At 35.1% G+C, this 24,861-nt stretch overlaps 8 protein-coding genes and 3 long non-coding RNA genes across 12 annotated transcripts; 2 read left to right on the forward strand and 9 right to left on the reverse strand.

The window, feature by feature from the left end:
- Nucleotides 1-3,833: 3,833 nt before the first annotated feature.
- Nucleotides 3,834-4,503, reverse strand: LOC109583072 (uncharacterized). The gene is made up of 4 exons (XR_002185346.1): nucleotides 4,464-4,503; nucleotides 4,303-4,377; nucleotides 4,204-4,259; nucleotides 3,834-4,145 (listed from the first exon to the last, which is right to left on the reverse strand). It is a non-coding gene; the product is annotated as an uncharacterized LOC109583072 (long non-coding RNA).
- Nucleotides 4,499-4,987, reverse strand: LOC109583071 (uncharacterized). The gene is made up of 3 exons (XR_002185345.1): nucleotides 4,916-4,987; nucleotides 4,811-4,873; nucleotides 4,499-4,763 (listed from the first exon to the last, which is right to left on the reverse strand). It is a non-coding gene; the product is annotated as an uncharacterized LOC109583071 (long non-coding RNA).
- Nucleotides 4,988-5,000: 13 nt separating this feature from the next.
- On the reverse strand, nucleotides 5,001-5,763 carry LOC109583057 (uncharacterized). Its single transcript, XM_019998228.1, has 2 exons — nucleotides 5,179-5,763; nucleotides 5,001-5,131 (listed from the first exon to the last, which is right to left on the reverse strand). Exons 1-2 carry the CDS (start codon nucleotides 5,636-5,638, stop codon nucleotides 5,001-5,003), a joined length of 591 nt encoding a protein of 196 aa, XP_019853787.1. The 5' UTR covers nucleotides 5,639-5,763.
- A 62-nt stretch (nucleotides 5,764-5,825) lies between these two features.
- On the reverse strand, nucleotides 5,826-6,406 carry LOC109583069 (uncharacterized). Its single transcript, XR_002185344.1, has 4 exons — nucleotides 6,364-6,406; nucleotides 6,219-6,305; nucleotides 6,118-6,173; nucleotides 5,826-6,055 (listed from the first exon to the last, which is right to left on the reverse strand). It is a non-coding gene; the product is annotated as an uncharacterized LOC109583069 (long non-coding RNA).
- Nucleotide 6,407: 1 nt separating this feature from the next.
- Nucleotides 6,408-7,532, reverse strand: LOC109583068 (uncharacterized). The gene is made up of 4 exons (XM_019998239.1): nucleotides 7,009-7,532; nucleotides 6,847-6,963; nucleotides 6,716-6,799; nucleotides 6,408-6,674 (listed from the first exon to the last, which is right to left on the reverse strand). The coding sequence occupies exons 1-4, from the start codon at nucleotides 7,448-7,450 to the stop codon at nucleotides 6,493-6,495; spliced, it is 825 nt and encodes a 274-aa protein (XP_019853798.1). The 5' UTR covers nucleotides 7,451-7,532; the 3' UTR covers nucleotides 6,408-6,492.
- Nucleotides 7,533-9,103: 1,571 nt separating this feature from the next.
- On the reverse strand, nucleotides 9,104-9,775 carry LOC109583058 (heat shock 70 kDa protein 12A-like). The gene has a single exon (XM_019998229.1). The coding sequence runs from the start codon at nucleotides 9,773-9,775 to the stop codon at nucleotides 9,104-9,106; it is 672 nt and encodes a 223-aa protein (XP_019853788.1).
- Nucleotides 9,776-9,949: 174 nt separating this feature from the next.
- Nucleotides 9,950-12,238, reverse strand: LOC109583059 (heat shock 70 kDa protein 12A-like). Its single transcript, XM_019998230.1, has 5 exons — nucleotides 12,036-12,238; nucleotides 11,546-12,002; nucleotides 11,284-11,496; nucleotides 10,937-11,239; nucleotides 9,950-9,958 (listed from the first exon to the last, which is right to left on the reverse strand). The coding sequence occupies exons 1-5, from the start codon at nucleotides 12,236-12,238 to the stop codon at nucleotides 9,950-9,952; spliced, it is 1,185 nt and encodes a 394-aa protein (XP_019853789.1).
- Nucleotides 12,239-14,973: 2,735 nt separating this feature from the next.
- LOC105313262 (heat shock 70 kDa protein 12A-like) lies at nucleotides 14,974-17,555 on the reverse strand. Its single transcript, XM_019998244.1, has 3 exons — nucleotides 16,681-17,555; nucleotides 16,417-16,632; nucleotides 14,974-16,372 (listed from the first exon to the last, which is right to left on the reverse strand). Exons 1-3 carry the CDS (start codon nucleotides 17,026-17,028, stop codon nucleotides 15,041-15,043), a joined length of 1,896 nt encoding a protein of 631 aa, XP_019853803.1. The 5' UTR covers nucleotides 17,029-17,555; the 3' UTR covers nucleotides 14,974-15,040.
- Nucleotides 17,556-17,601: 46 nt separating this feature from the next.
- On the forward strand, nucleotides 17,602-19,097 carry LOC109583077 (uncharacterized). Of its 2 annotated transcripts, XM_019998247.1 has the most exons (4): nucleotides 17,602-18,130; nucleotides 18,181-18,236; nucleotides 18,284-18,570; nucleotides 18,651-19,097. In XM_019998247.1, the coding sequence occupies exons 2-4, from the start codon at nucleotides 18,182-18,184 to the stop codon at nucleotides 18,960-18,962; spliced, it is 654 nt and encodes a 217-aa protein (XP_019853806.1). In that variant the 5' UTR covers nucleotides 17,602-18,130; nucleotide 18,181; the 3' UTR covers nucleotides 18,963-19,097. The 2 variants fall into 2 exon arrangements, with proteins under 2 accessions (XP_019853806.1, XP_019853805.1); XM_019998246.1 differs by lacking the exon at nucleotides 17,602-18,130 and having other exon boundaries at nucleotides 18,137-18,236.
- Nucleotides 19,098-21,189: 2,092 nt separating this feature from the next.
- On the reverse strand, nucleotides 21,190-23,132 carry LOC105313263 (heat shock 70 kDa protein 12A-like). Its single transcript, XM_019998231.1, has 3 exons — nucleotides 22,791-23,132; nucleotides 22,533-22,745; nucleotides 21,190-22,488 (listed from the first exon to the last, which is right to left on the reverse strand). Exons 1-3 carry the CDS (start codon nucleotides 23,130-23,132, stop codon nucleotides 21,190-21,192), a joined length of 1,854 nt encoding a protein of 617 aa, XP_019853790.1.
- An 889-nt stretch (nucleotides 23,133-24,021) lies between these two features.
- LOC109583060 (uncharacterized) lies at nucleotides 24,022-24,833 on the forward strand. Its single transcript, XM_019998232.1, has 3 exons — nucleotides 24,022-24,107; nucleotides 24,155-24,474; nucleotides 24,522-24,833. The coding sequence occupies exons 1-3, from the start codon at nucleotides 24,053-24,055 to the stop codon at nucleotides 24,831-24,833; spliced, it is 687 nt and encodes a 228-aa protein (XP_019853791.1). The 5' UTR covers nucleotides 24,022-24,052.
- Nucleotides 24,834-24,861: the final 28 nt, after the last annotated feature.

Genomic DNA, 24,861 nt, shown 5'->3' on the forward strand with positions numbered 1-24,861 from the left:
TCTGTACAACTGAAATTTGTTTTTAATAAACAATAACTTTAGCACAGCGTGTTCTAAGCTCCTAGATCTTTCTTTTTGACGTGGAAAAGTCTTTCTTAACTGTTTTGTGTTGCTCAAATACAAGTGCTAGGTACAGAAGCTTCAAAGTAAGAAAATCGAGTAGTTGGGCCAAGTTCCGTTGTGTTGGCACTTTAGAGATAGCTGGTAGCATTTTTCAGTAGATTAGAACATGGCCTTCAAAAATTATGAACAAATTTCTCTAAATCTTACTTGATGAAGAGTTATACTTACTTGAAATTGTTGAGGTCACTCGTTTGTGCAGCGCTAGAGCAACAACTTGCTGGGTTATAGGTACTAAAGTACCTATACTATCTCAAATATACAAAGGCAGCAACTTTTTTTGTCAGCAAGTTTATCATATATTGCTGATTAGTAAAGAAAAAGTGAAGCTTCTTTCTCACATGGTCTTCTTGCTGCCACTCATGGAATGCCACACCTTTCAATCTACATGCATGGGAGGGGCTGGAGCTGCTTGCATATATGTGCTGCAGTGCTGCTACTTCTGCATGCAGGTATTCAAGAGCAAGTGCAACTGTAGGAAGTTAGTGTTGAGCAGACTCTCTTCATGCTGATAATCAAACAGTTATTGAAGTGCGGGCATGCACCATAGCAGCTATAGGGGCGAGGCCATGCACCGTAGGTGTCTCGTTTGGTACATTATCAGGATTAGGAAGATCAAGTATTAGCTCACCAATCTTACGTACTGTACGTTTACCTTCTTTATCTCTGACATACTGAACTCCATCATCTGCTGTAGAGAATATAGGAATATTAACTAGTATGTAGCTTTGAGAAAAAGGTATCAATGTTGTTTGATATACTTCATCTTGTTGAATTACTTCTCCTTTGAGTACAAATACCTCAAAGACATTGTCGCAACGTTGTACACCATCTTCATCGAAAAACTTGTAATGCTCATCATGTATTGATGGGTCAAATGCATCAGAGAGACCTGTCCCATAGGTAGCATCAGCAACACGTGATTGGATTATGTTAGGATCTTTCCTCCACATTACTGCTCCTAATACAACAGCAAGATCTGGTTGTATAGGACACTCTATATTATCATAAAGAATACCACAATGCTGAGTGATAGCTTCTTCTATCCTTTGCCTAACAAACTTGCACCCTCCAAACCCTCCTACTAGATAAACTGTATCGATATGATCTGTCAGGCCCTTAAATGCTGCTCTCACACACTCTATGATCATATCTGTTGTGAATTTGAATACCTTCTCTTCTAATAGGTAGTATCAAGTATACAGCCTTGGATATTTTTCTAATTAGCTATTCTGAAAAATGGCTCTGAAATCACCCCCCCCCCCCCCATTTTTATTGCATTTTCTGATACATATTAATGTCTTTATGCTGTGTAGAAAGTTTGAAATGATTCTGACTCCAACTTTTCAAGTTATGAGCACTTTTAAAATGGCCAATTTTTGAAAAATACCCATACTTATTTCCAAAAATGGCTCCGAAATCACCACAAATTTTTATTACATTTTTTTGATGCATATTGATGTCCTTATGCTGTGTAGGAAGTTTGAGCTGATTCCAACTTAAATTTTTTAAGTTATGACCATTTTTTAATTTTTGAGAAATACCCAAGGCCATAGAATGTTTTTTTTCTGAAAAATGGCTCTGAAATCACCTGTAATTTTTATCACATTTTCTGATAGATATTGATGTCCTTATGCTGTGTAGAAAGTTTGAGGTGATTCCGACTCAAAATTTTAATGTTTATTTTTTATTTAATTTTTTTCACATTTCTCGGATAAGAGACAGACCACTGACCTGGTTGAACTTGTACTAAGAAATGGTAAACTGGAGAAATTCTACCTCACAGCTGTAAGTCATAACTAGTGATAGGTGATAGTTATTGCAATGGACCTTATGCACCGATGCCACCGAAATGATTCTAATTAACGCGCCACCAAAGTGGTGGTAAAATGGCGGATTTTTGGAGGGAAAGACAGGCTAAACAATCTTCTCTTTTATCCATCCATTCTAGCTGTGGGAGCCACTTTGAGCTGTCCTTTTGTTTCAGTATACTCTATTTATCTCTTCTGTAAGCTCTTTGGTTGCTGTTTTGGCTTTTATAGCATTTTGTCATAGGAATATTCTCAACCATTGGCCATTCCCGTTTTTCTAAATTTTGCTTTCAGGAGCTAGGGCGCTTGCCCCTCCATTGCTAGGAAGATAGAAGTGCATTCAGCTGAGTCCTATGACTAGCGTCTATCATCAGAGTTAGTCTCAGTCCATCAGGACAAGGTACGGTGGAATAACTCACTCAGTTGTTATTTTACAGCTGGAGTGTGGATGATTATGACCATCTTTTCACTTCTTAAAACTATAGGACTGGTCTTTATTCACATGTAAGAAGCATTCCAAGGATCATAAGTGTGCTAGAATAGCCGAGCATCATGTAACTAGCTATTAATAGTCACATCCAGTATGAAGTAAAACACTTTCATCGTTACATGATTTTTATGTTTTTATTCATGTTAAAAAATTGATGTTAATAACAATAATTATCTTTGTTATCGTCGAGATGGTTTCAAATTATTGTGTATATACTGTTAGTATCATAAAGTATGTGTAAATACATAAATAGTCGTCTATACAAATGCAATGTAGTGACCTAGTGATAACAACAATAATAGTTCTAGTAACAACACCCATTATATTTTTTATAATTTAAAAAATAAGTAAAACTGTTGGGAAAGGATACAAATGGTGAAGAGCCATGAACGAGTCCTGAATGTGATGATTCCTTTCTGCAAGTACTGAATAGCAACTGACAGATTTTAATACGACATGAGGTGCTCATACAATACAACCAGTGAATTTACAGATAAAAAATGAGTTCTTGCATGCCTCAACTATCTATAAAAGAGCCAACCTATAGTTTTAAAAAGTGAAAAGATGGTCATAATCATCCACACTCCAGCTGTAAAATAACAACTGAGTGAGTTATTCCACCGTACCTTGTCCTGATGGACTGAGACTAACTCTGATGATAGACGCTAGTCATAGGACTCAGCTGAATGCACTTCTATCTTCCTAGCAATGGAGGGGCAAGCGCCCTAGCTCCTGAAAGCAAAATTTAGAAAAACGGGAATGGCCAATGGTTGAGAATATTCCTATGACAAAATGCTATAAAAGCCAAAACAGCAACCAAAGAGCTTACAGAAGAAATAAATAGAGTATACTGAAACAAAAGGACAGCTCAAAGTGGCTCCCACAGCTAGAATGGATGGATAAAAGAGAAGATTGTTTAGCCTGTCTTTCCCTCCAAAAATCCGCCATTTTACCACCACTTTGGTGGCGCGTTAATTAGAATCATTTCGGTGCATAAGGTCCATTAATAATTATTAGTGCCAAATACAGTAGTACACACAAAATAGGTCAAAAATTTTTTGAAAACTTGCACAAGAATGTCACTCCATTTATGTTAATAAAATTTTTGTCATTATTATTTACTAGTATTATGTTACATGTACTGTTCTTTTGTTTTTATTATAGTCTTGGTTAAATAGAAATTTGCAAGCTTTTTTCACTTCTCCAGTCATACTATACTGAGCACTAATATTATCATGTGTACTGTACATTTCAAATACATATAGCCTTAATCCAGTAGCTCTACATACAGATGAATCGAGTACCTCAGTATGAACATAGATAATGTAGAGCTAGTAGAACATAGTTTACGGGTAGTATATCTATGGTATGAAGCATTATGTGGATAATATGACAATAAAGATCGAGGCTGGGAAAATAAATATGAAGCATCAAATAGGGATAACAACTTTTCAGAAAATAAATGCAGTAAAGCTCAGTAGTAGATTTATCTAAATATAATTCAAGTATGCAAAAAAGGTATGTGTCTATGGTTTCTCTCCAATTTTTTCAAGCCATGCTTTATGACAATGCTCCATTGCACCAGTGCGACTTTCTTTAGGAGGCCCTTCTATTTTCAATCCTGTACATGTATCTTCGAATGTACACACCCACTTCCACTGTAGTCCATTATCCATATAACCCTTTACATTATATTTGATAGTGGAACCATGTCCTGCAGGTATCTAAAATAATGTTGATAGATTATTATTATGCATGCACTAAAATTAATTATGAACTCACTTCTCCACTTTCTCCCATTAAATTATTAGCAATGTCTGTTCCTATTCTTAGTATGCCTATATAGATATCACATTATGTTTTCTACTTCATAAAATTTACTTCTTAATGTAACTGGTGTATCTAATATATCATCAACTGGTGATGGTGAACTAAAATTATCAGGTATAGGCTGACCTAATGTATAGAGAATAATGTATTATAATAGTATATTGGGATATAATCATTATGATTCGGCATAATGTGCACATACACACACTCACCTAACTGGTCTAATATAGAGGTAGCAATATCTGTTAGTGTACAATGTTGGTTTATTAATACATGACATGTATCAATAAGATACTGCTTTGGATTAAGAGAGGATTCACACTGCTCCTCTAATACATGCACAAGATTGCCAGCTTTTATACTGTCAGCTAATCCTAATACATGCGTCTCATCTCTAGTTTGTTGTGGTATCAGTTCTTTAGCATACAGTGCATCAGTTACATCGTATAGATTCACACTAATAGCATGAACTAATTTATCAGAATTAATCCTTAATATATCCTTTGGATTACCTGCAGCAGTGTATCAGTTAATGAGTGTTGCATTAGTGTATGCTTACCTGGTATAGTACTAGTAATTATAGGTTCAGATATTGATACTGGTGTAGAAGCATTGTTAGCACCTAGTTTTTGTTTAATAACTAAATACTTTACATGATGTTTACCTGATGTAGTGTCATTATTACTGTCATTATGACTGGACCGGTTCTCTTCTACTGTTGAATCAGTTCCATGATCTACAGTAATGTATCAGTTATTAGAAGTGTTTGTGTTTAGTAATTTACCTGTTTTAGCATCATTATTACTGTCATTTCTTCCTTTTACAGTAAGATTAGTTGCTTTACTAATTTCTGTAATATGAATATGATCTACAGCAATGACTGTAATGAACCATTCATAATTATGAATAATTAATCTGTCAAAATACCTCCTGTATTGACTTCCATTTTATCATCAAGACATTTTCCAGTGGAATTTTTTACTTTTACTTCAATAGTTCTAGCTAGTTCATTCTCTTTACATTGTTTCAAAGCATTAATGACATCTCTCCATGATGCTGTAGGATTAACTTGTAACCATCTCTTGTGTAATGCCTCCATCCTGAGGTAAGAGCTTCCTTTTGTTTTAATTATATCAACATCAAGTTGTGTTATCCCAATCCCACCAGGAAGACAAAGAGCAAATGGCTTCCAGTCATGAAGTGTTTGAAGATATTTTGCAAATAAGATGCAAGATGGTTGATCATCAATCATAGGACCAGGATTGAGTTCAACATCTCCTGATAAGAGGAGGAGAAGTAAAACCAAATAGCAGATCACATTCACATCAAAGCCAGTCGCGAAGCTACTGGTCGCTATGAGCAAGACTAATGATTGGGTATAGATCATAACAGCAATGAAGTTGAGCTTATTACTCAGCTTAATAAAGATAAAGAAGAGGGACAGCGGATTTCTGCAAACAGCTAGCAAATAAAATTATACAAACAAGGCGTGGCTGCATGATCACGTGCGTGCATCTATGGTGCGTGTAGGTTAAATCAATAATAACCAATTATTTTGATATTTTCTATAAATGTTGCTTTTAAGAATTTATATCCTTTGCAAAATGGAATAGAAATGCTGAGTTAGAACAGCTCATATCCTTTTAAGACAATGTTTGATTGCATCATCATGACTTTGCATAGGAGGCCCTTCTGTTTTCAATCCTGTACATGTATCTTCCAATGTACACACCCACTTCCACTTTAGTTCATTATCTAGATAACCCTTTACATTATATTTGATAGTGGAACCAAGTCTTGGTATCTAAAATAAACCGGTTGGTAGATTATAGTATTGATCTATGCAGGCTACAATTATGAACTCACTTCTCCACTGCTCCCTAGAGAATCATTAGCAAGACGTGTTCCTTTACATATCAAATCTATTAGGAATTAGAAATTAAAGATATTTGTTAGCAAAACATTACCATTCATTGTAACTCGTGTATTTAATATACCATCAACTGGTGATAGTAGTACAGTATGTAAACTGACATTTTTGGGTATAGGCTGACCTAATGTATTGAGGTATAATGACTATATTGATCACTGATAATGTACACACACACTCACCTAACTGGTGTAATATAGAGGTAGCAATATCTTTTAGTGCATGATGTTGTTGGTTTATTAATACATGACATATATCAATAAGATACTGCTTTGGATTAAGAGAGGCTTCCAACTGTTGCTCAATGACATTCATATAAGTTTACTAGATTTCTCTTTATTAGTTACTCCTAATACAAGCATCTCCTCCTTAGTTTGTTGTGGTATCAGTTCTTTAGTATGCAGTGTAACTGTTATATTGCAAAGATTCGGCTCACTGATAGCATGAACTAATTCATAATAATGGGTCCTTAATATTTCATTTGGATGATCACCTAGTTGTCTATAATGAGTGTTGAAATAATATTATGCTTACCTCTTGCAGTGTCATGATTGCTACTATGAGTGGATCCATTCTCTTCTTCTGCTGTTGATATGCTTTCGTTATTTGAATTAGCTCCTTTAATGTGTTTTATGACGGTGTTGTATATAGCTAAGTTATTATACCTGATGTAGATCTAGTGTCTCCATTACTGTCAATATCAGTAGAACTTTTTTCTTTTTCCAGTACTATTGAATTTTCATTAATTGAATTTTTTCCTTCAATAGGTTCTATCCTTTTATCTATATAGAAGCTATATCAGTCAATGCTAAATGTTAAGTGACTACCTGGTGAAGTGTTTTTAAAGTTATCATTGACAGAAGGTTGCTCCGTTACTCTTCCTTCAATAGTTCTAGCTAGTTCATTCTCTTTACATTGTTTCAAAGCATTAATGACATCTCTCCATGATGCTGTAGGATTAACTTCTATCCATTTTTTACATAAAGTGACCATCCTGAAGAGAGGAACTTTTTTTGTTGTCACTATGCTGACATCAGATTGTGTTATTCCAGGAAGACAAAGTGCAAATGGCTTCCAATCAATAAGTGCTTTAAAATATTGTGCAAATGAGATACAAGATGGTTGATCATCAATCATAGGGCCAGGATTGAGTTCAACATCTCCTGATAAGAGGAGGAGGAGAAATAAAACCAAATAGTAGATCAGGTCAGAGGAGCTACTGCTAATAGCTACAAACAAGACTAATGACTGGAAACGAATATCAATCATCTTGTACTATGGTAAGGAGGACAATGAGAAATTAAGTAACTTGAGGTATGTACTATTTTTATGATCCTCTACACAGTAACACCATAATAAAGACAGAGGAGGAAGAGGAGTAAATTAGACCAAGGAGCAAGCTTTTGCAACAACAGTATGTGTGTGGTACATCATACATGAAAATAGTCAATGGAACAGAGCAATAACACTGAATATCATTATCGGCAGTGATTATCATTTTATTAATTTATTTCATTGCAGACTCTTGCTGATATTTCATTTTTCAATATCACATGCTTGTGATGTCATGATCATGGCAAAGCTATGCATATGATTAAAAGGGTTGTGCAGTATAGTGTACATAATACACCATAGTTTATTAGGGATGACATGACCCTTATACATCAAAATATATCTAACTTATATACTGCCTGCATGTGACTATTTCTTTCTCCTCATCATGATTTATCTTCATCCTAATTTTGTTTATACCACAAGGCCTAAATACAAGATTGGAATTTTTTTCTAATTTACACAATTTTGTTGTCTATATATAGTATTTGTGTGTACAATTTTGCTGCATGTTCAATTAGACATTACTTGTTACTTTACATGGTAGCGCTCACTCCATTACATGATAAGAGTATGTTTTATTACCTATGTGTACATTTTGCGTAGCATGCTAATAATGCTTATAGAACTGGTTCTGTTCCTTTCATAGTGATTATGACTCACAATATAAATCAATGTACTAGGAATGTATCAACAGTGATATGTGTTTGTGACATTTGGAGCCTGATTGTATCAATCACAGGTCATGTGACCATGTAATTCATTATGGACTAGAGACAATTAATGGCTCATTGTAGACATAAGAAAACATATCAGGAAATATTTCACAATGCATATTGATGTCATGAAGTTTCACAAAAAATTTTTGTTCAGTGATTGGGAACAGGAGTGTGAATCCTAATTAGAAAAAATACCACATTACTATAGCCCATGGTTTTTCCCAAGAATGGCTCCAAAATCTGCCCCCCTCCCTCCAATTTTTATTACATTGTTTGATACATATTGATGTCCTTATGCTGTGTAGAAAGTTTGAAGTGATTCCGACTAAATCTTTTTGAGTTAAGGCCATTTTAGAAATAAGCCAATTTCTGAAAAAACCCTGTACTACAGCCCATGCTTTATTTCCAAAAAAATTAATGCTTCAGAAGCATCTCAATTTTTATGAAGTACTGCAATTACTTTATTTATTTAGTATATAATAATTTTGATGCTAAATGTACTTACTATCATTAGTTTTATTTCTTATATTCATAATAATGTGACTGGATTAATAGATAGACCACTGGCCTGGTTCAACTTGTTTTAACTTTTAAAAAATAGTAAACTGGAAAAATTTACCTCACAGCTGTACGTCATAACTAGACTAGTGATAAATAGTTATTGCGTATACAACCAATTATTAGTTTCATAAATTTCAAAATTTGTATGCAAGTATTTAAAATAATGTGCTACACGTTAAACAAGTCAAAAAATTTCAAAACTAGTCTAACTGCACAAAAAATTCACCCCATTTATGGTAATAAAAACTATAGTCGTTACTAGTATTACGTTACATGTATTATTCTTTCATTATTGTTATTATTATTATTATTAGTCTTGGTTTGATAGAAAGTCACAAACTGTTTTTACTTCTTCTCCAGTGATGCTATACTGAACTCTTGCTTGTATCTCTGTACCACTGAAATCCATAAATATGTCGTATTTTCTCTCATTTCTTGGTATATTCTCAGGATTAGGAAGATCAAGTACTAGCTTACCAATTTCATGTACTGTTGGTTTACCTTCTTTATCTCTTACATACTGAACTCCATCATCTAATGTACAGTATATAGGAATGTGTGCTTGTGTGTAGCTTTGAGAATCAACTACTAATGTTGTTTGATATACTTCATTTTGTCGAATTAGTTCTCCTTTGAGTACAAATATGTTAAAAACATTGCCACAACATTGCACACCTTCTTCATTGATAAACTTGTAATGTTCGTCATGTATTGATGGGTTAAAGAAAGTAACAATACCAATTCCATAAGTAGCATCAGCAACAAGTGATTGGATTATGTTAGGATCTTTCCTCCACATTACTGCTCCTGATACAACAGCAAGATCTGAATGTTGAGGACACACTATATTATCATAAAGAATGCCACGATGCTGAGCAATACCTTCTTCTATCTTTTGCCTAACAAACCTACACCCTCCAAACCCTCCTACTAGATAAACTGTATCGATTTTGCCAGCTAGCTCATCAAATGCTGCTCTCATGTACTCTATGATCTTATCTATTAGTAACGCGGTAGCGTTACTAAGTAGGATTCACCCCCAAACAAAATGGCTGCCACGACTTTTGTAAATTGGAATACTTCCTTTTCTAGTTGATCAAATTCTATTATTAATGAATCATCCCCTGGATCATAATGCATCCCCATCTTCCTTGCTTTAAAAAGCCTATCTTTGCCATAAAAAAGCACTAATTTTCTGGGTAAATTTAATATTACTTCATGTATATCCACTATTGCTTCACCAAATATTATTTTATGCTTCTCAAAATCTTGATAGCAGAGCTTATTTAATGTTACCTTGGCACCAATTGGATCTGATGATAAAAAAGCATTGAAACCTTTATCATCTACTATTTCTTCCAGTAACATTGATAATGCTTCATTGGCCTCGCCTACGCGAGGTATAGGTAGTTGTTGTGTCTGTCTGTCTGTCATTCATTCATTCTGTACAACTGAAATTTGTTTTTAATAAACAATAACTTTAGCACAGCATGTTTCAAGCTCCTAGATCTTTCTTTTTGGCGTGGAAAAGTCTTTCTTAACTGTTTTGTGTTGCTCAAATACAAGTGCTAGGTACAGAAGCTTCAAAGTAAGAAAACCGAGCATTTGGGCCAAGTTCCGTTGTGTTGGCACTTTAGAGATAGATGGTAGCATTTTTCAGTAGATTAGAACATGGCCTTCAAATAATATGAACAGATTACTCTAAATCTTACTTGATGAAGAGTTATACTTACTTGAAATTGTTGAGGTCACTCGTTTGTGCAGCGCTAGAGCAACAACTTGCTGGGTTATAGGTACTAAAGTACCTATACTATCTCAAATATACAAAGGCAGCAACTTTTTTGTCAGCAAGTTTATCATATATTGCTGATTAGTAAAGAAAAAGTGAAGCTTCTTTCTCACATGGTCTTCTTGCTGCCAATCATTCCAGTTATGATGGAATGCCACACCTTCAATCTACATGCATGGGAGGGGCTGGAGCTGCTTGCATGTATGTGCTGCAGTGCTGCTACTTCTGCAGGTATTCAAGAGCAAGTGCAACTGCAGGAAGCTAGTGTTGAGCAGACTCTCTTCATGCTGATAATCAAACAGCTATTGCAGTGTGGGCATGCACCATAGCAGCTATAGGGGCGAGGCCATGCACCGTAGGTGTCTCGTTGATGGTTGTTCCTCCCCAAGTGTTGCCCATTGGTGGTAGTACTACACTAATTCTCCTGTTACTCTTATCATGTACAGTAATATCAACTGTACCTCCTCCTATATCAACTACCATATATCTCTGTGGAGGTGTTCCTGATACTTCTGACTGATGCTGTGCATATATAGCAGCTACTTCTGGTTCTAGAGCTAATGATAGCTTCTCAGGATTAACCTCCTCTGGACGTGGTAAAGGGGAACCAACTGGAGTGAACCTTGTTATACCAGGAGCATCAGAAGTGAGACCAGCCTATCATATTAACATAATGAAATACAAAGCATGGATTAGGTTACCATATAAGCAGCTTCTCTCATCATTCTTCTTGCTCTTGCTTTCCATATAGCAGGAACAGTAATGACCCAATCAAAATCAGTTGACTTGTAAACTTCCTTTAGCTCATCAGTCAGTAGCTTCTCCTTGAGATGTGTTAGTATAAAAGCTATAACTTCAATAAGATAATAAGATCCACCAGTGAATGAAGAGACTTCAGTAGTACGGTTTACTGACTAATATTAATATTGAAAAAAATATAAATACTAAACAACATGAACATACGTTATCTCTTTCTAGTAAATTCTTTATTCTTTCAAAGTAAATGAAGTTTTTGGCACCTTTCTTTAAATCACTGCAGTACATGATGCTTTGTGCCATATTACCAATCCCAATGACTTCACATTGTTGATTCTTCTGGTCCTTCATGATTAGTATAGCATTAGGGACTCTTTCAAGGGTGCTGTGAAGTGGTACCAGTCTGATCTGATCATCAGTTGGAGTGGTATATGCTACTGATAGAGATGAGGTTCCAAAGTCAATAGCTGCTATACAATTGCTTTCTTGTAGTCTAGGAGTTGGTGTCTGTATCTTCTCAGCTTGTGATAATGGTGGTCTAAGTGTACAAAGAAAATCTGCTCTTTCATTATTACCAGCTGTGACTGCCTCAAGAAGAGCTAGTTCAAAGGTGAAGTTCATATTCTCATCTTCTTCAAGGACAGGATGGTCATTAATGTATAAACTAAATATACCAATGAGACGCATAAACTGTAACTTTCCTCCAGTATATTCTATTAGACTATCAGCTGTAATGTCAAGAATATGTAACTTAATGACAACAGATCCTGGCTCAATAGTGATACATTTCATTATTGATTGTCTCAGTTCTTTTGGTAGCAATCTTTCAATGAGAATACGCAATCCACTAATTTTAGCTTCATTCCAAGGATTTTGAAGCTTGATGCAGATCAAAGGCATTTTTTTCAAACATCTTCTATAAGGCTCATACACTTTGCATAGTTTTTGTTTGAGCTTAAACATTGGTGTTGATGAGCGAAATGTAACAACATTTTGTGATTATGTCTTCAGTTCATCAAGTAGATCTTCTTCATCACTTATAAACTCATTACACATAGCAACTATCAGACTACAGTCACTGAAATCATAATAATGATAGATCTTCTTGAAAATATAATCTAAATCACTCCCTGCTGTACCATGCTCCCAATGAAGGTAGCACTCAACCCAATAGGATATTTTAGTGGACAGTTCATTGTCATTAGTTGCTTTTTTACAAAATTTTGATTTTATTTCTGTCATGATGTGTGAGAATTTTGCTTGTAAATCATCTAAAGAGTCTTGAACTGTTTGGTCTTCTTGTGAAAAAAAATTTTTTTCAATATCTCCTACAAAAATTGATCAACAGAGCCATAAATCTATTAGTCTTTAAAACTTACCATCTAACTTTGAAGTTTTCGATGATGGTGTTGTTATAGAGGCAGCATCATGGTCTATGTGGTACGTAATATATTATCACTAATATATTATTATATTATATTGTCGTAATTTTATTATCACTGTACAGTGCTTTACTTTTGCTGAGCATATACTACATATCATTTGAGGATGCTCTTTGAAAGTAAAGTGCTATCTATAGTATAGCTTACCATCAGAGCTTAATTTTATTGGTAATAATGTCGATAATGTAGAAACAGCACCACTGTACATGTGATCTTTAATATTTTGAGCTAGTTTATTCTGATTGAGTCTAGTCAGGGCATCAATGACATCTCTCCATGTTGCTTTAGGATTGACTGACAACCATTTTGAGTATAATGCTAACTTCCTGTCTTCTGTTTTTAGATGTTCTTGTTCAATTTTTAAAATGTCATGCTCTTCCATTCCAACTAAATATAAACCAAATGGTTTCCAGTTGGCAAGTGGTTCAAGCCATTGATTTAATAATGAAATATCAGGTCGATCATCAATCATAGGACCAGGATTGAGTTCAACATCTCCTGATAAGAGGAGGAGCATACGTAGACAAACAACCAAATAGAGATCATTGTAAATCAGGTTAGAACTGCTGCCTCCAGGTAAGACTACTGACTGGAGGTAATTTGTATCAGTAACAGTAACATCAGTAGTACATTGTACTTGGTAGCAGTTACCTAATAATAAAATACCAGTAAATATACAAATACAAAGCTGCAATTGCTGTTTACCTGTTGGAAGAATCATCAAGATGTGTCTTAATAAAGAGAGAGAGTGAAAGAGGAGGAGGAGTAAAGCAATAAGAGACAGAGCTGCTGGCAGTTTAGATGTCTTCTCTCCTGATGTAGTACTGCCTGACTTGCTGTCTACTGCAGCTTTGAATGAGTGAGAGTGGCGGCCATTAGCTGGTCTACTGGAGGCAGCTTGACAGTAGTTCCACAGTCCAATACTTGCTCTCCATTGAGAGATATCAATCATGTTTTAAGACAATAAGAATTTATATATAGTGCTTGAAACAGAGATGAGTGTTCCTTGCCTTTGATGAGTGAACACACCACAAAAGTGGGCACAAATCTCCTTATAAGGGCATTGGCAAAGAATGTGTATGCTACTCCAAAGGTAACAGGTGGCATCTTAGATATCCTCAAAAGATTCTTGTGTAAACATAGATTGGTATGTAACCTACAAGTAATTGTGATACACTTACAGTTACACTTGCAGCTTTGAATGAGTGGAGGCCATTAGCTGGTCTACTGGAGGCAGCTTGACAGTAGTTCCACAGTCCAATACTTGCTCTCCATTGAGAGACATCAATCATCTTACATGATAAAACTTATGAAATTTACCACACTTTCAGAACTAACCAAACTATGACTATGAGCTAAATTGTGGCACATGGTAATAAATATTGAAATGGGGCTAATAATAATGAATAATGAAAATGTTTCTAGAAGTGGTTCTTTTCTTTTATAGTGATCATGACTCACAGTACAGATCAATGTGTTAGGAATGTATCAACAGTGATATGTGTTTGTGATGTTTGGAACCTGATTGTATCACAGGTCATGGGACAGAGAGGCTTGACTATGTGATTCACTATGAACTGGAGCAGCAGTCGATTAGTTAGTTTATCAGTTTTCATTTAGTTAGCAATATTAACTACAGCTGCAGTTATTTAGTTTGTTTAGCAGCTTTCTTGATATCACTGTAGATAGTTTGTGCTTGGTGTCCAATCTCAATTGTTAGATATTGTTGCCCCAGCTCATCTTTCATGATCACTTTCCAATGTACTGTGAAGTAGTAAAACTTTTACATCTCTTCCTGTTGTTGGAGTGGTGTATGCTACTGATAGCAAGAGTGGATCCACTCTTGCTGATAGAGATAATGTTCCAAAGTCAATAGCTGCAGTACATTTGCTTTCTTGTAATCTAGGAGTTGATGTCTGTATCTTCTCAGCTCTTGCCAGTGGTCCTTTAGATAAAGCCATAAATATTAGTCTAATATCTATGATAAAGCCATGATTGGGTTTTTAGAAATTTGCAATCAATTCCGATTCCAAATACTTATGGGACTCGAATCAATGGATCAAATACCGATTCCAAGTACTGCATCTGTGCATGTGCAAAACCGCGTGTTTCTATTCAGAAAAGTTAAAATTATAAATGTTAAAATTTGTACACATGAACAAGTCAAAAAATTTTAAAACTTAGTCTAATTGCACAAAAAGTCACTCCATTTATGGTAATAAACACTTTAGTCATTGTTACTAGCAATACATTACATGTACTATTCTTTCGTTTTCATTATTGTTATTATTATTAGTCTTGGTTTGATTAGAAAGTCACAAACTGTTTTCACTTCTTCTCCTGTGATACTATACTTAGCTCTTGCTTGTATCTCCGTACCTCTGAAATCCATAAATACGTCATATCTTCTCTCTTTATTTGGTACATTATCAGGATTAGGAAGATCAAGTATTAGCTCACCAATCTTACGTACTGTATGTTTACCTTCTTTATCTCTGACATACTGAACTCCATCATCTGCTGTAGAGAATATAGGAATATTAACTAGTATGTAGCTTTGAGAAAAAGGTATCAATGTTGTTTGATATACTTCATCTTGTCGAATTACTTCTCCTTTGAGTACAAATACCTCAAAGACATTGTCGCAACGTTGTACACCATCTTCATTGAAAAACTTGTAATGCTCATCATGTATTGATGGGTCAAATGCATCAGAGAGACCTGTCCCATAGGTAGCATCAGCAACACGTGATTGGATTATGTTAGGATCTTTCCTCCACATTACCGCTCCTAATACAACAGCAAGATCTGGTTGTATAGGACACTCTATATTATCAAAAAGAATACCACAATGCTGAGCAATACCTTCTTCTATCCTTTGCCTAACAAACTTACATCCTCCAAACCCTCCTACTAGATAAACTGTATCGATATGATCTGTCAGGCCCTTAAATGCTGCTCTCACGCACTCTATGATCATATCTGTTGTGAATTTGAATACCTTCTCTTCTAATAGGTCGTATTCAATGCTCAATGTATCATCTCCTGGATCATAATGCATATTCAGCTTCCTTGCTTCATAAAGCTTCTCATTTCCATAAAATTTTACAAAAGTGTTTGGCAAGGTCAATACTATTTCACGAATACCCACTTTTGCATTTCCAAACATTTTCTTTCGCTCTTCAAATTCTTCATAAAAAAATTTATTAAGTGTAGCCTTGGCGCCAATTGGATTAGACTTTATGAAAGATTTGAAACCTTTATCATTTACTATTTCTTCCAGTAACATTGACAATTCTTCATTGACAGTAGTACCTCCCCAGGTGTTGCCCATTGGTGGTAGTACTACACTAATTCTCCCATTACTCTTATCATGTACAGTAATATCAACTGTACCTCCTCCTATATCAACTACCATATATCTCTGTGGAGGTGTTCCTGATACTTCTGACTTATGCTGTGCATATATAGCAGCTACTTCTGGTTCTAGAGCTAATGATAGCTTCTCAGGATTAACCTCCTCTGGACGTGGTAAAGGAGAACCAACTGGAGTGAACCTTGTTATACCAGGAGCATCAGAAGTCAGACCAGCCTATCATATTAACATAATGAAATACAAAGCATGTATTAAGTTACCATATAAGCAGCTTCTCTCATCATTCTTCTTGCTCTTGCTTTCCATATAGCAGGAACAGTAATTACCCAATCAAAATCACTTGACTTGTAGTTTCCTTTCAGATGATCATTCAGCAGCATCTTTTTGAGGTGTGTTAGTATAAAAGCTATAACTTCAATGAGATAATAAGATCCTCCATCAGTGAATGAAGAGACTTCAGTAGTACGGTTTAATGACTAGAAGAATTGTATACTGAATAATGAGTGTTTTAATTTTTGACTCACTATATCTCTCTGTAGTAAATTCTTTATTCTTTCGAAATAAATGAAGTTTTTAGCAGCTTTCTTCTTGATATCACTGTACCTAGTCTGTGCTTGGCGTCCAATCTCAATTGTTAGATATTGCTGCCCCAGCTCATCTCTCATGATCAGTATAGCATTAGGGATTCTTTCTAGTGAACTGTAAAGTGGTAGAATTTTTACATCTCCTCCTGTTCTTGGAGTGGTATATGCTACTGATAGTGATGAGGTTCCAAAGTCAATAGCTGCTATACAGTTGCTTTCTTGTAGCCTAGGAGTTGGTGTCTGTATCTTCTCAGCTCTTGCCAGTGGTCCCTTAGATAAAGCCATCATTAGGTTTCAGGACAGTTTGTTAGCTGTGTTTGTTCTTCTAGTCCTATCATGTGACTTGCACTTATATGAGCATAACTGCTTGTGAGTATCTTCAGTATTATTTTATCTTTATATAAACTGCTAGATGTGACTGATAGTTTTTCTCACGCTAGGGCTACTATTATTTTTGTGTGTCTCTCTTTATAATTTTGCAACCAATTTTATGAATTGTGTGCATAAATAACATGCACTGAATGTGCTGTACTAAAGTCTCTGCTTGTACATGTATGATTAATTTATGGTCAGTAGCGTATGCACTTATGTTCTAAGACTAGAACACTGTGATTACTTTACATAGACTGTACCTTATAAACATACTGAGGAAGATTGAGCTCCCTCCACTTTATACTGTATTTAAGTAATTACACCATAACTTGAGGTGCATTTGTTAGTTGATTTGTGAATATTGCTAGGAAGGAATTTGGGACGGAAGAACAAACAGCTTTCTTAATTCAGGATGGAGTCATAGGCAATAAATATTTATTATAAGTCAAGAATGAAATTAAGTATTAATTAATTTACTCCAAATGGCTGTGATGACAGTCCAAACGATCGTGTTTATGAATTCCATAAAAGCCCCATATGACATACATTTTAAAGGAATAAGTTAAATTTACAATATTTAGCACAAATCACGACTCAGTGTGTACTATAATATGGGTGTCCACCAATGATCTCAATTTAAACAGGACATAAACATTACATGATACAGCTTCTGTAGGTGTATGAACTCCTACTTGTAGTATATGGCCTCCACAATTAGGAAGCACTTACAACCAGTTGCTACAGTGATTTTAAGTGAAGAGGTTGTTGTTCTGCAAGATAAGCACTCTTATGCAATTATGGGTGTCCTGTTTACTTGATCTCACGTCTGCTAGGGTCAATAGAGACCAATCATTGGCACCTATAATTGGGGAGTTTCTGCATAAAGTAGGAGTTCAAAAGCTTATTATTGCTATCGCCAACCTTTGTGTGGGTGAAGTAGTCTACTATAGTTCAAATGGTGTTTTGTCTGCACATACTGACATATTAATTTATACATGTACATTTGTATATAAAAGAGGTGAGCTGGAGACTTGTGATATATCAGAAGTTTGGATTTCTTATCTATAGAATGTCTGGATACTTTCTCTTCCTTGTTGTAGTCCTTGCCTTCATGGCTGCCACTGGTGAACTTCTTTTAATATCACATCAATATTATAATCTCTTCCTACAGGTTATGCCAATGATTCTTGTTGCGGCAATGGGCCTGTCTATTGTCTTAAAGCAACAAAAGATGTCTTCCTGGAAGTTGGATCAAGAAACATGAACTCGTACAAGTTTCTTATATTTGGCAAGCATCCTGGTTTTGTCAAGAAAAGGATTCTCATTCAGTTTGGTGACATACCTACAGAATGTGATAAAATTGTTTCAGCAAAACTTTACTTGAAGTATTGGTATTCGCACAAAGCCAGCTATATAAAAACTTTAGTTAATATCAATAGGACAGTTCAAGTCCATCAGGTTATTATAATAAGAAAGGGAAAGAGAGGAGAAGTAGCCTGAAATAATTGAAAATTAATTAGTATTATTTTTTATTTTAGATCAAAGAAGATTGGACAGAGTCGCAGGCAACAAGTACTTATCGCAAGACTGGAGTAAAATGGAGCAAACCTTATCTTGCTCTTGATGGGACTGATGCAAATCCAAATACTTTGGACACTGTTATCTTCCCTCCTACTAAATCATGGCTTCAACTGGATATCACTGAAGCAGCACAAAACTGGAAGAATGGAGAGGAAAATTATGGAGTTGTTATTTGGACAACAAATGAGAATGATGATGCACGGGACATTCGCTTTCGTAGCCGTGAACACAGCACTGATAAGCCATTCCTCTCCATCTTTTGCAACTGATTCTAAACTGATTTGAGTTAGTCAGGTCATGAACTTGAATTTTTTTACAAGTAGTTTTGTTTTTAGGCCATTTTTTGATATTTTTTGTATTAATTAAAAGAATTAATTTCACAAGTTATTTGAACTTGAACTTAAGTAGACAATTACTTGTTGATATAGCCACTACTTTATTTCATTGTGGTTGACCATCCCCATACAACTGCTTTCTCTCCCAATAACTTGGACAATGCCTTGACACTTATATACATCATTTTCTTGTTTGTTGCAGTACTTGGCTTGATGGCTATACAACTGGTAGAGTCTATGCTTCTTTTAATGTTTATTATATTACTGTAAAGTGCTCTTCCTGCACTGTCATAGGCTATTCCAAGAGTCAAGGCCCTTGTAGTGGCAATGGGTTTGTTTATTGTCTAAATGCAACAAAAAAAAGATATTTACTAGAGAAAGTATCAACTAACTTAAATATTTAATATTTAATATTTCATATTGGTATTCACACAAACCTAGCTGGGTAGATGCGACTAATATTCACAGAACAGTTCAAGTACACCAGGTTATTTATATAATAAGAAAGGGAGGGGAGGAAATTAGGAACAGAGAGAAATAACCTAAATTATGATGGGAAAATTATTTTTATTTTAGATCAGACAAAGTCGCAGGCAACAAGTACTTATCGCAAGACTGGAATAAGATGGAGCAAACCTTATCTTGCTCTTGATGGGACTGATGCAAATCCAAATACTTTGGACACTGTTATCTTCCCTCCTACTAAACCATGGCTTCAACTGGATATCACTGAAGCAGCACAAAACTGGAAGAAAGGAGAAGGAAATTATGGAGTTGTTATTTGGACAACAAATGAGAATGATGATGCACAGGATATATGTTTCCGTAGCCGTGAACACAGCACTGATAAGCCATTCCTCTCCATCTTTTGCAACTAATTTTGAACACAACTGAGCTAGTCAGTTCATGAACTTGAGTTTTTCATAAGTAGATAATTTCCGTTTTGTTTCTAGACCATTCATTTGTTATTGTATTAATTTTTACAAAGTAGTTTCACTATTACTCCAGTGAATGTGATCATGATTAATAATCATGAATTATAGTGGGATATAAAGTTTTGTTTATTACAAATGGGGGTATATCAGCTTATTACAGTATTTATCATATTGCTGCCATCAGTAGTGAGAATTGATTTAGAAGGTGTGTCATTATTCTCTGTAGCTACAGTATATGGTGAATTTGAATGGCCAAAAATTTATATTAGCAGCTTTAGTTTCTTCTTAACATAATATACTGAACTTAATTTTCAAACTGCTAATATTTCTCTAAGTGTGCATTTTTAGTTTCACAGCTTTCTTGCTTACTGTGTTGTTGTAATTTAGATTACCATACGATATCATTGTAGTTTCTAATATTATTAAAACAAAATTCTAGTATACTTGTAAACCATTGATTGCTCATTGTAGACACAAAATCAGCGGCATAAAAGGTTAGACAGTATATATTAAGAAATATTTACAATTATTAGTGCATACTGATGTCCTTATGCTAAATATAAAGTTTCGCTAAGAGCTACAAAAGTTGTTCAGTCATTTTGAACATGAGTGTGAATCCTACTTATAGTAGCACTACCAGCCCATGGTTTTTTCTGATTAATGGCTCCAAAGCCACCTGAAATTTTATTACAGTTTCTGTCACTTTCTGATGCATATTGATGTCCTTATGCTGTGTAGAAAGTTTGAGGTGATACCGACTATAGCTTGGCCATTTAAAAAAATAAGCCAATTTCTAAAAAATCACACTGTTGTACTATAGTTCATGCTTTTTTCCAAAAAATGTTTCAGAAACATCTCAATTTTATTGAGTACTGAAATTACTTAGTATAGAATATTTTTAATGCTAAATGTACTTATTATTTCTTAGATTCAAATTATGTTCATATTGGTAATAATTTGTCACTGGAATAATGAACAGACTGCTGACCTGGTTCAACTTTTGCTAAGAAATGATTAACTGGAGAAATTCACAGCTGTAAGTCATAAAATTAATAGTTATTGTAATTATTTATTAGTTTGTATCACTTGGTTCTATAAATGTGTATGCATGTATTAAGAATATTCATTACACATAAATGAGTCAAAAAATTTAAAACTAAATGCACAAGAAAGCCACTCCAGATATGGTAACTGCATGTACTATTCTTTTATTTTTATCATTATTACTAGTCTTGGTTTGAAAGAAAGTCACAAACTGTTTTCACTTCTTCTCCAGTGATACGATACTGAGCTCTTGCTTGTATCTCTGTACCACTGAAATCCATGAATACATTGAATACTCTCTTTTTTCTTGGTACATTATCAGGATTAGGAACATCAAGTATTAGCTCACCAATCTTACGTACTGTACGTTTACCTTTTTTATCTCTTGTATACTGCACTCCATCATCTGTTGTACAGAATATAGAGATACATTGTTTTTCTGTACTTTGAGAAATAGGCAGTCCTGTTTCTTTGTATACTTCATCCTTTATCTTTTCCCCTTTGAGTACAAATACCACAAACACATCTTTGCAACGTTGTTGACGATCTTCATCTACAAACCAGTAATATATATCATGTATTGATGGGTTGAATGGAGCATTAACAGCTGTCCCATAGGTAGCATCAGCAACACGTGATTGGATTATGTTAGGATCTTTCCTCCACATTACTGCTCCTGTTACAACAGCAAGATCTGGTTGTACAGGACACACTATATTATCATAAAACATGCCACGATGCTGAGCAATAGCTTCTTCTATTTTTTGCCTAACAAACCTACACCCTCCAAACCCTCCTACCAGATAAACTGTATCGATTCCATCAGGCTTAAGCTCATCAAATGCTGCTCTCACACACTTTATGATCATATCTATTGTGAATTTGAATACCTTCTCTTCTAATAGGTAGTATTCTATGCTTAATGAACCTTCTCCTGGATCATAATGCATATTCAGCTTTTTTACTTCATTAAGGACATTATTGCCATAGTGCATGATAAAAGTTCTTGGCAATGTTACTGTTACTTCATTGATACCCTCTATTATGTCCCCAAATCTTTTCTTTCGCTCTTCAAATTCTTCGTAGAAAAACTTATTTAGTGTAGCTTTGGCACTAATAGGATTTGGCTTCATGAAAGATTTGAAATCTTTATCATCAACTATTTCTTCCAGTAACATTGACAATTCTTCATTGACAGTTGTTCCCCCCCAAGTGTTCCCCATTGGTGGTAGTACTACACTAACTTTCCCATTACTCTTATCATGTACAGTAATATCAACTGTACCTCCTCCTATGTCAACTACCATATATCTCTGTGGAGGTGTTCCTGATACTTCTGACTGATGCTGTGCATATATAGCAGCTACTTCTGGTTCTAGAGCTAATGATAGCTTCTCAGGATTAACCTCCTCTGGACGTGGTAAAGGGGAACCAACTGGAGTGAACCTTGTTATACCAGGAGCATCAGAAGTGAGACCAGCCTATCATATTAACATAATGAAATACAAAGCATGTATTAGGTTACCATATAAGCAGCTTCTCTCATCATTCTTCTTGCTCTTGCTTTCCATATAGCAGGAACAGTAATGACCCAATCAAAATCAGTTGACTTGTAGTTTCCTTTCAGATGATCAGTCAATAGCTTCTCCTTGAGGTGTGTTAGTATAAAAGCTATAACTTCAATGAGATAATATGATCCACCAGTGAATGAAGAGACTTCAGTAGTACGATTTACTGACTAATATTAATAAATATAAATAACAAACAACATGCATAAACTTACTTTTTCTCTTTCAAGTAATGTCTTTATTCTTTCAAAGTAAATGAAGTTTTCGGCACCTTTCTTTGCCGAATCACTGTATATGCTTTGTGCCCTATGGCCAATCCCAATGACTTTGGATTGTTGATTCTCCTGGTCCTTCACTATTAGTATAGAATTAGAGACTCTTTCAGAAGTATTGTAAAGTGGTACAAGTCGTATCTGCCCATCATTTGGAGTTGTGTATGCTACTGATACTGATGATGTTCCAAAGTCAATAGCTGCTATACAGTTGCTTTCTTGCAGCCTAGGAGTTGGTGTCTGTATCTTCTCAGCTCTTGCCAGCGGTCCCTTAGATAAAGCCATCATCAGTGTAAGCAAGAGTCTAAGAGAGGTTAAGGCAAACTATATATTCTGTAGCTAGCTCAAGCTATAGCTAATGTGTCATGTGATTAGCTGTCTTGAATACTGTCTTATTATCAGGATACTGTAATGTCAGGTTGTTAATAACACTCCCACATCATAGATATTAGAGTATGAATTACCAGCATTGTGTTCATGCATGGCTATGCATACAAGCATACAAATAATTACTAGAAAGGAATTTGAGACGGAAGAACAAACAGCCTTCTTAATTTAGGATGGTGTCATAGGCAACAAATATTTATTGTAAGTCAAGAATAAGTTAAAATTAAGTATTCATTAATTTACTCCAAATGGCAGTGATAACAGTCCAAACGATCGTGTTTATTAATTACATAAAACGATAAAAGCCCCATATGACTTACATTTTAAAGGAATAAGTTAAATTTACAATATTTAGCACAAATCACAACTCAGTTGTGTACTATAATAAGGGGGGGCCCACCAATAATGTCAATATAAATAGGACATAAACATTACATGATACAGCTTCTGTAGGTGCATGAACTCCTACTGATAAAGTATATGGCCTCCACAATTAGGGAACACTTACAACCATGCAGTTGCTATGGTGAAGAGGTTACGGTTCTGCAAAATAAGCACTGTTATACAATTATTCCTGTTTACTTAATCTCACGCCTGCTTGAGGTCAATAGAGACCAATCATTTGTGCTCATATTAGGGGAGTTCAATAGCTCATTATTGTCCTCATTGACCTTTGTATAGGTGAAGTACTATAGCGTAAACAGCGGTTTGTCTACACATACTGACATATTTAATTATACATGTACATTTGTAGCTTGATAAAAGAGGCGAGCTGGAGACTTGTGATTATAATCATAGGATTGGATTTCTTATCTACAATGTCTGGATACTTTTTCTTTCTTATTGTAGTCCTTGCCTTCATGGCTGCCACTGGTGAACTTTTTTTAATATCACGTCAATATTATAATTTCTTCCTACAGGTTATGCCAATGATTTTTGTTGCGGCAATGGACCTGTCTATTGTCTTCAAGCAACAAAAGATGTCTTCCTGGAAGTTGGATCAAGAAACATGAACTCGTACAAGTTTCTTATATTTGGCAAGCATCCTGGTTTTGTCAAGAAAAGGATTCTCATTCAGTTTGGTGACATACCAAGTGAATGTGGAAACATTGTTTCAGCAAAACTTTACTTGAAGTATTGGTATTCACACAAAGCCAGCTATATAAAAACTTTAGTTAATATCAATAGAACAGTACAAGTTCATCAGGTTATTATAACAAGAAAGGGAAAGAGAGGAGAAGTAGCCTGAAATGAGAGAAAATTAGTTAGTATTATTTTTTATTTTAGATCAAAGAAGATTGGACAGAGTCGCAGGCAACAAGTACTCATTGCAAGACTGGAATAAAATGGAGCAAACCTTATCTTGCTCTTGATGGAACTGATGCAAATCCAAATACTTTGGACACTGTTATCTTCCCTCCTACTAAACCATGGCTTCAACTGGATATCACTGAAGCAGCACAAAACTGGAAGAATGGAGAAGGAAATTATGGAGTTCTTATTTGGGCAACAAATGAGAATGATGATGCACGGGATATTCGCTTCCATAGCCGTGAACACAGCACTGATAAGCCATTCCTTTCCATCTTTTGCAACTAATTCTAAACTGGTCTGAGTTAGTCAGTTC

Source organism: Amphimedon queenslandica, unplaced genomic scaffold, assembly GCF_000090795.2.
Source record: "Amphimedon queenslandica unplaced genomic scaffold, v1.1 AMPQUscaffold_13332, whole genome shotgun sequence".
In the NCBI taxonomy this organism is placed as follows: Eukaryota; Metazoa; Porifera; class Demospongiae; order Haplosclerida; family Niphatidae; genus Amphimedon; species Amphimedon queenslandica.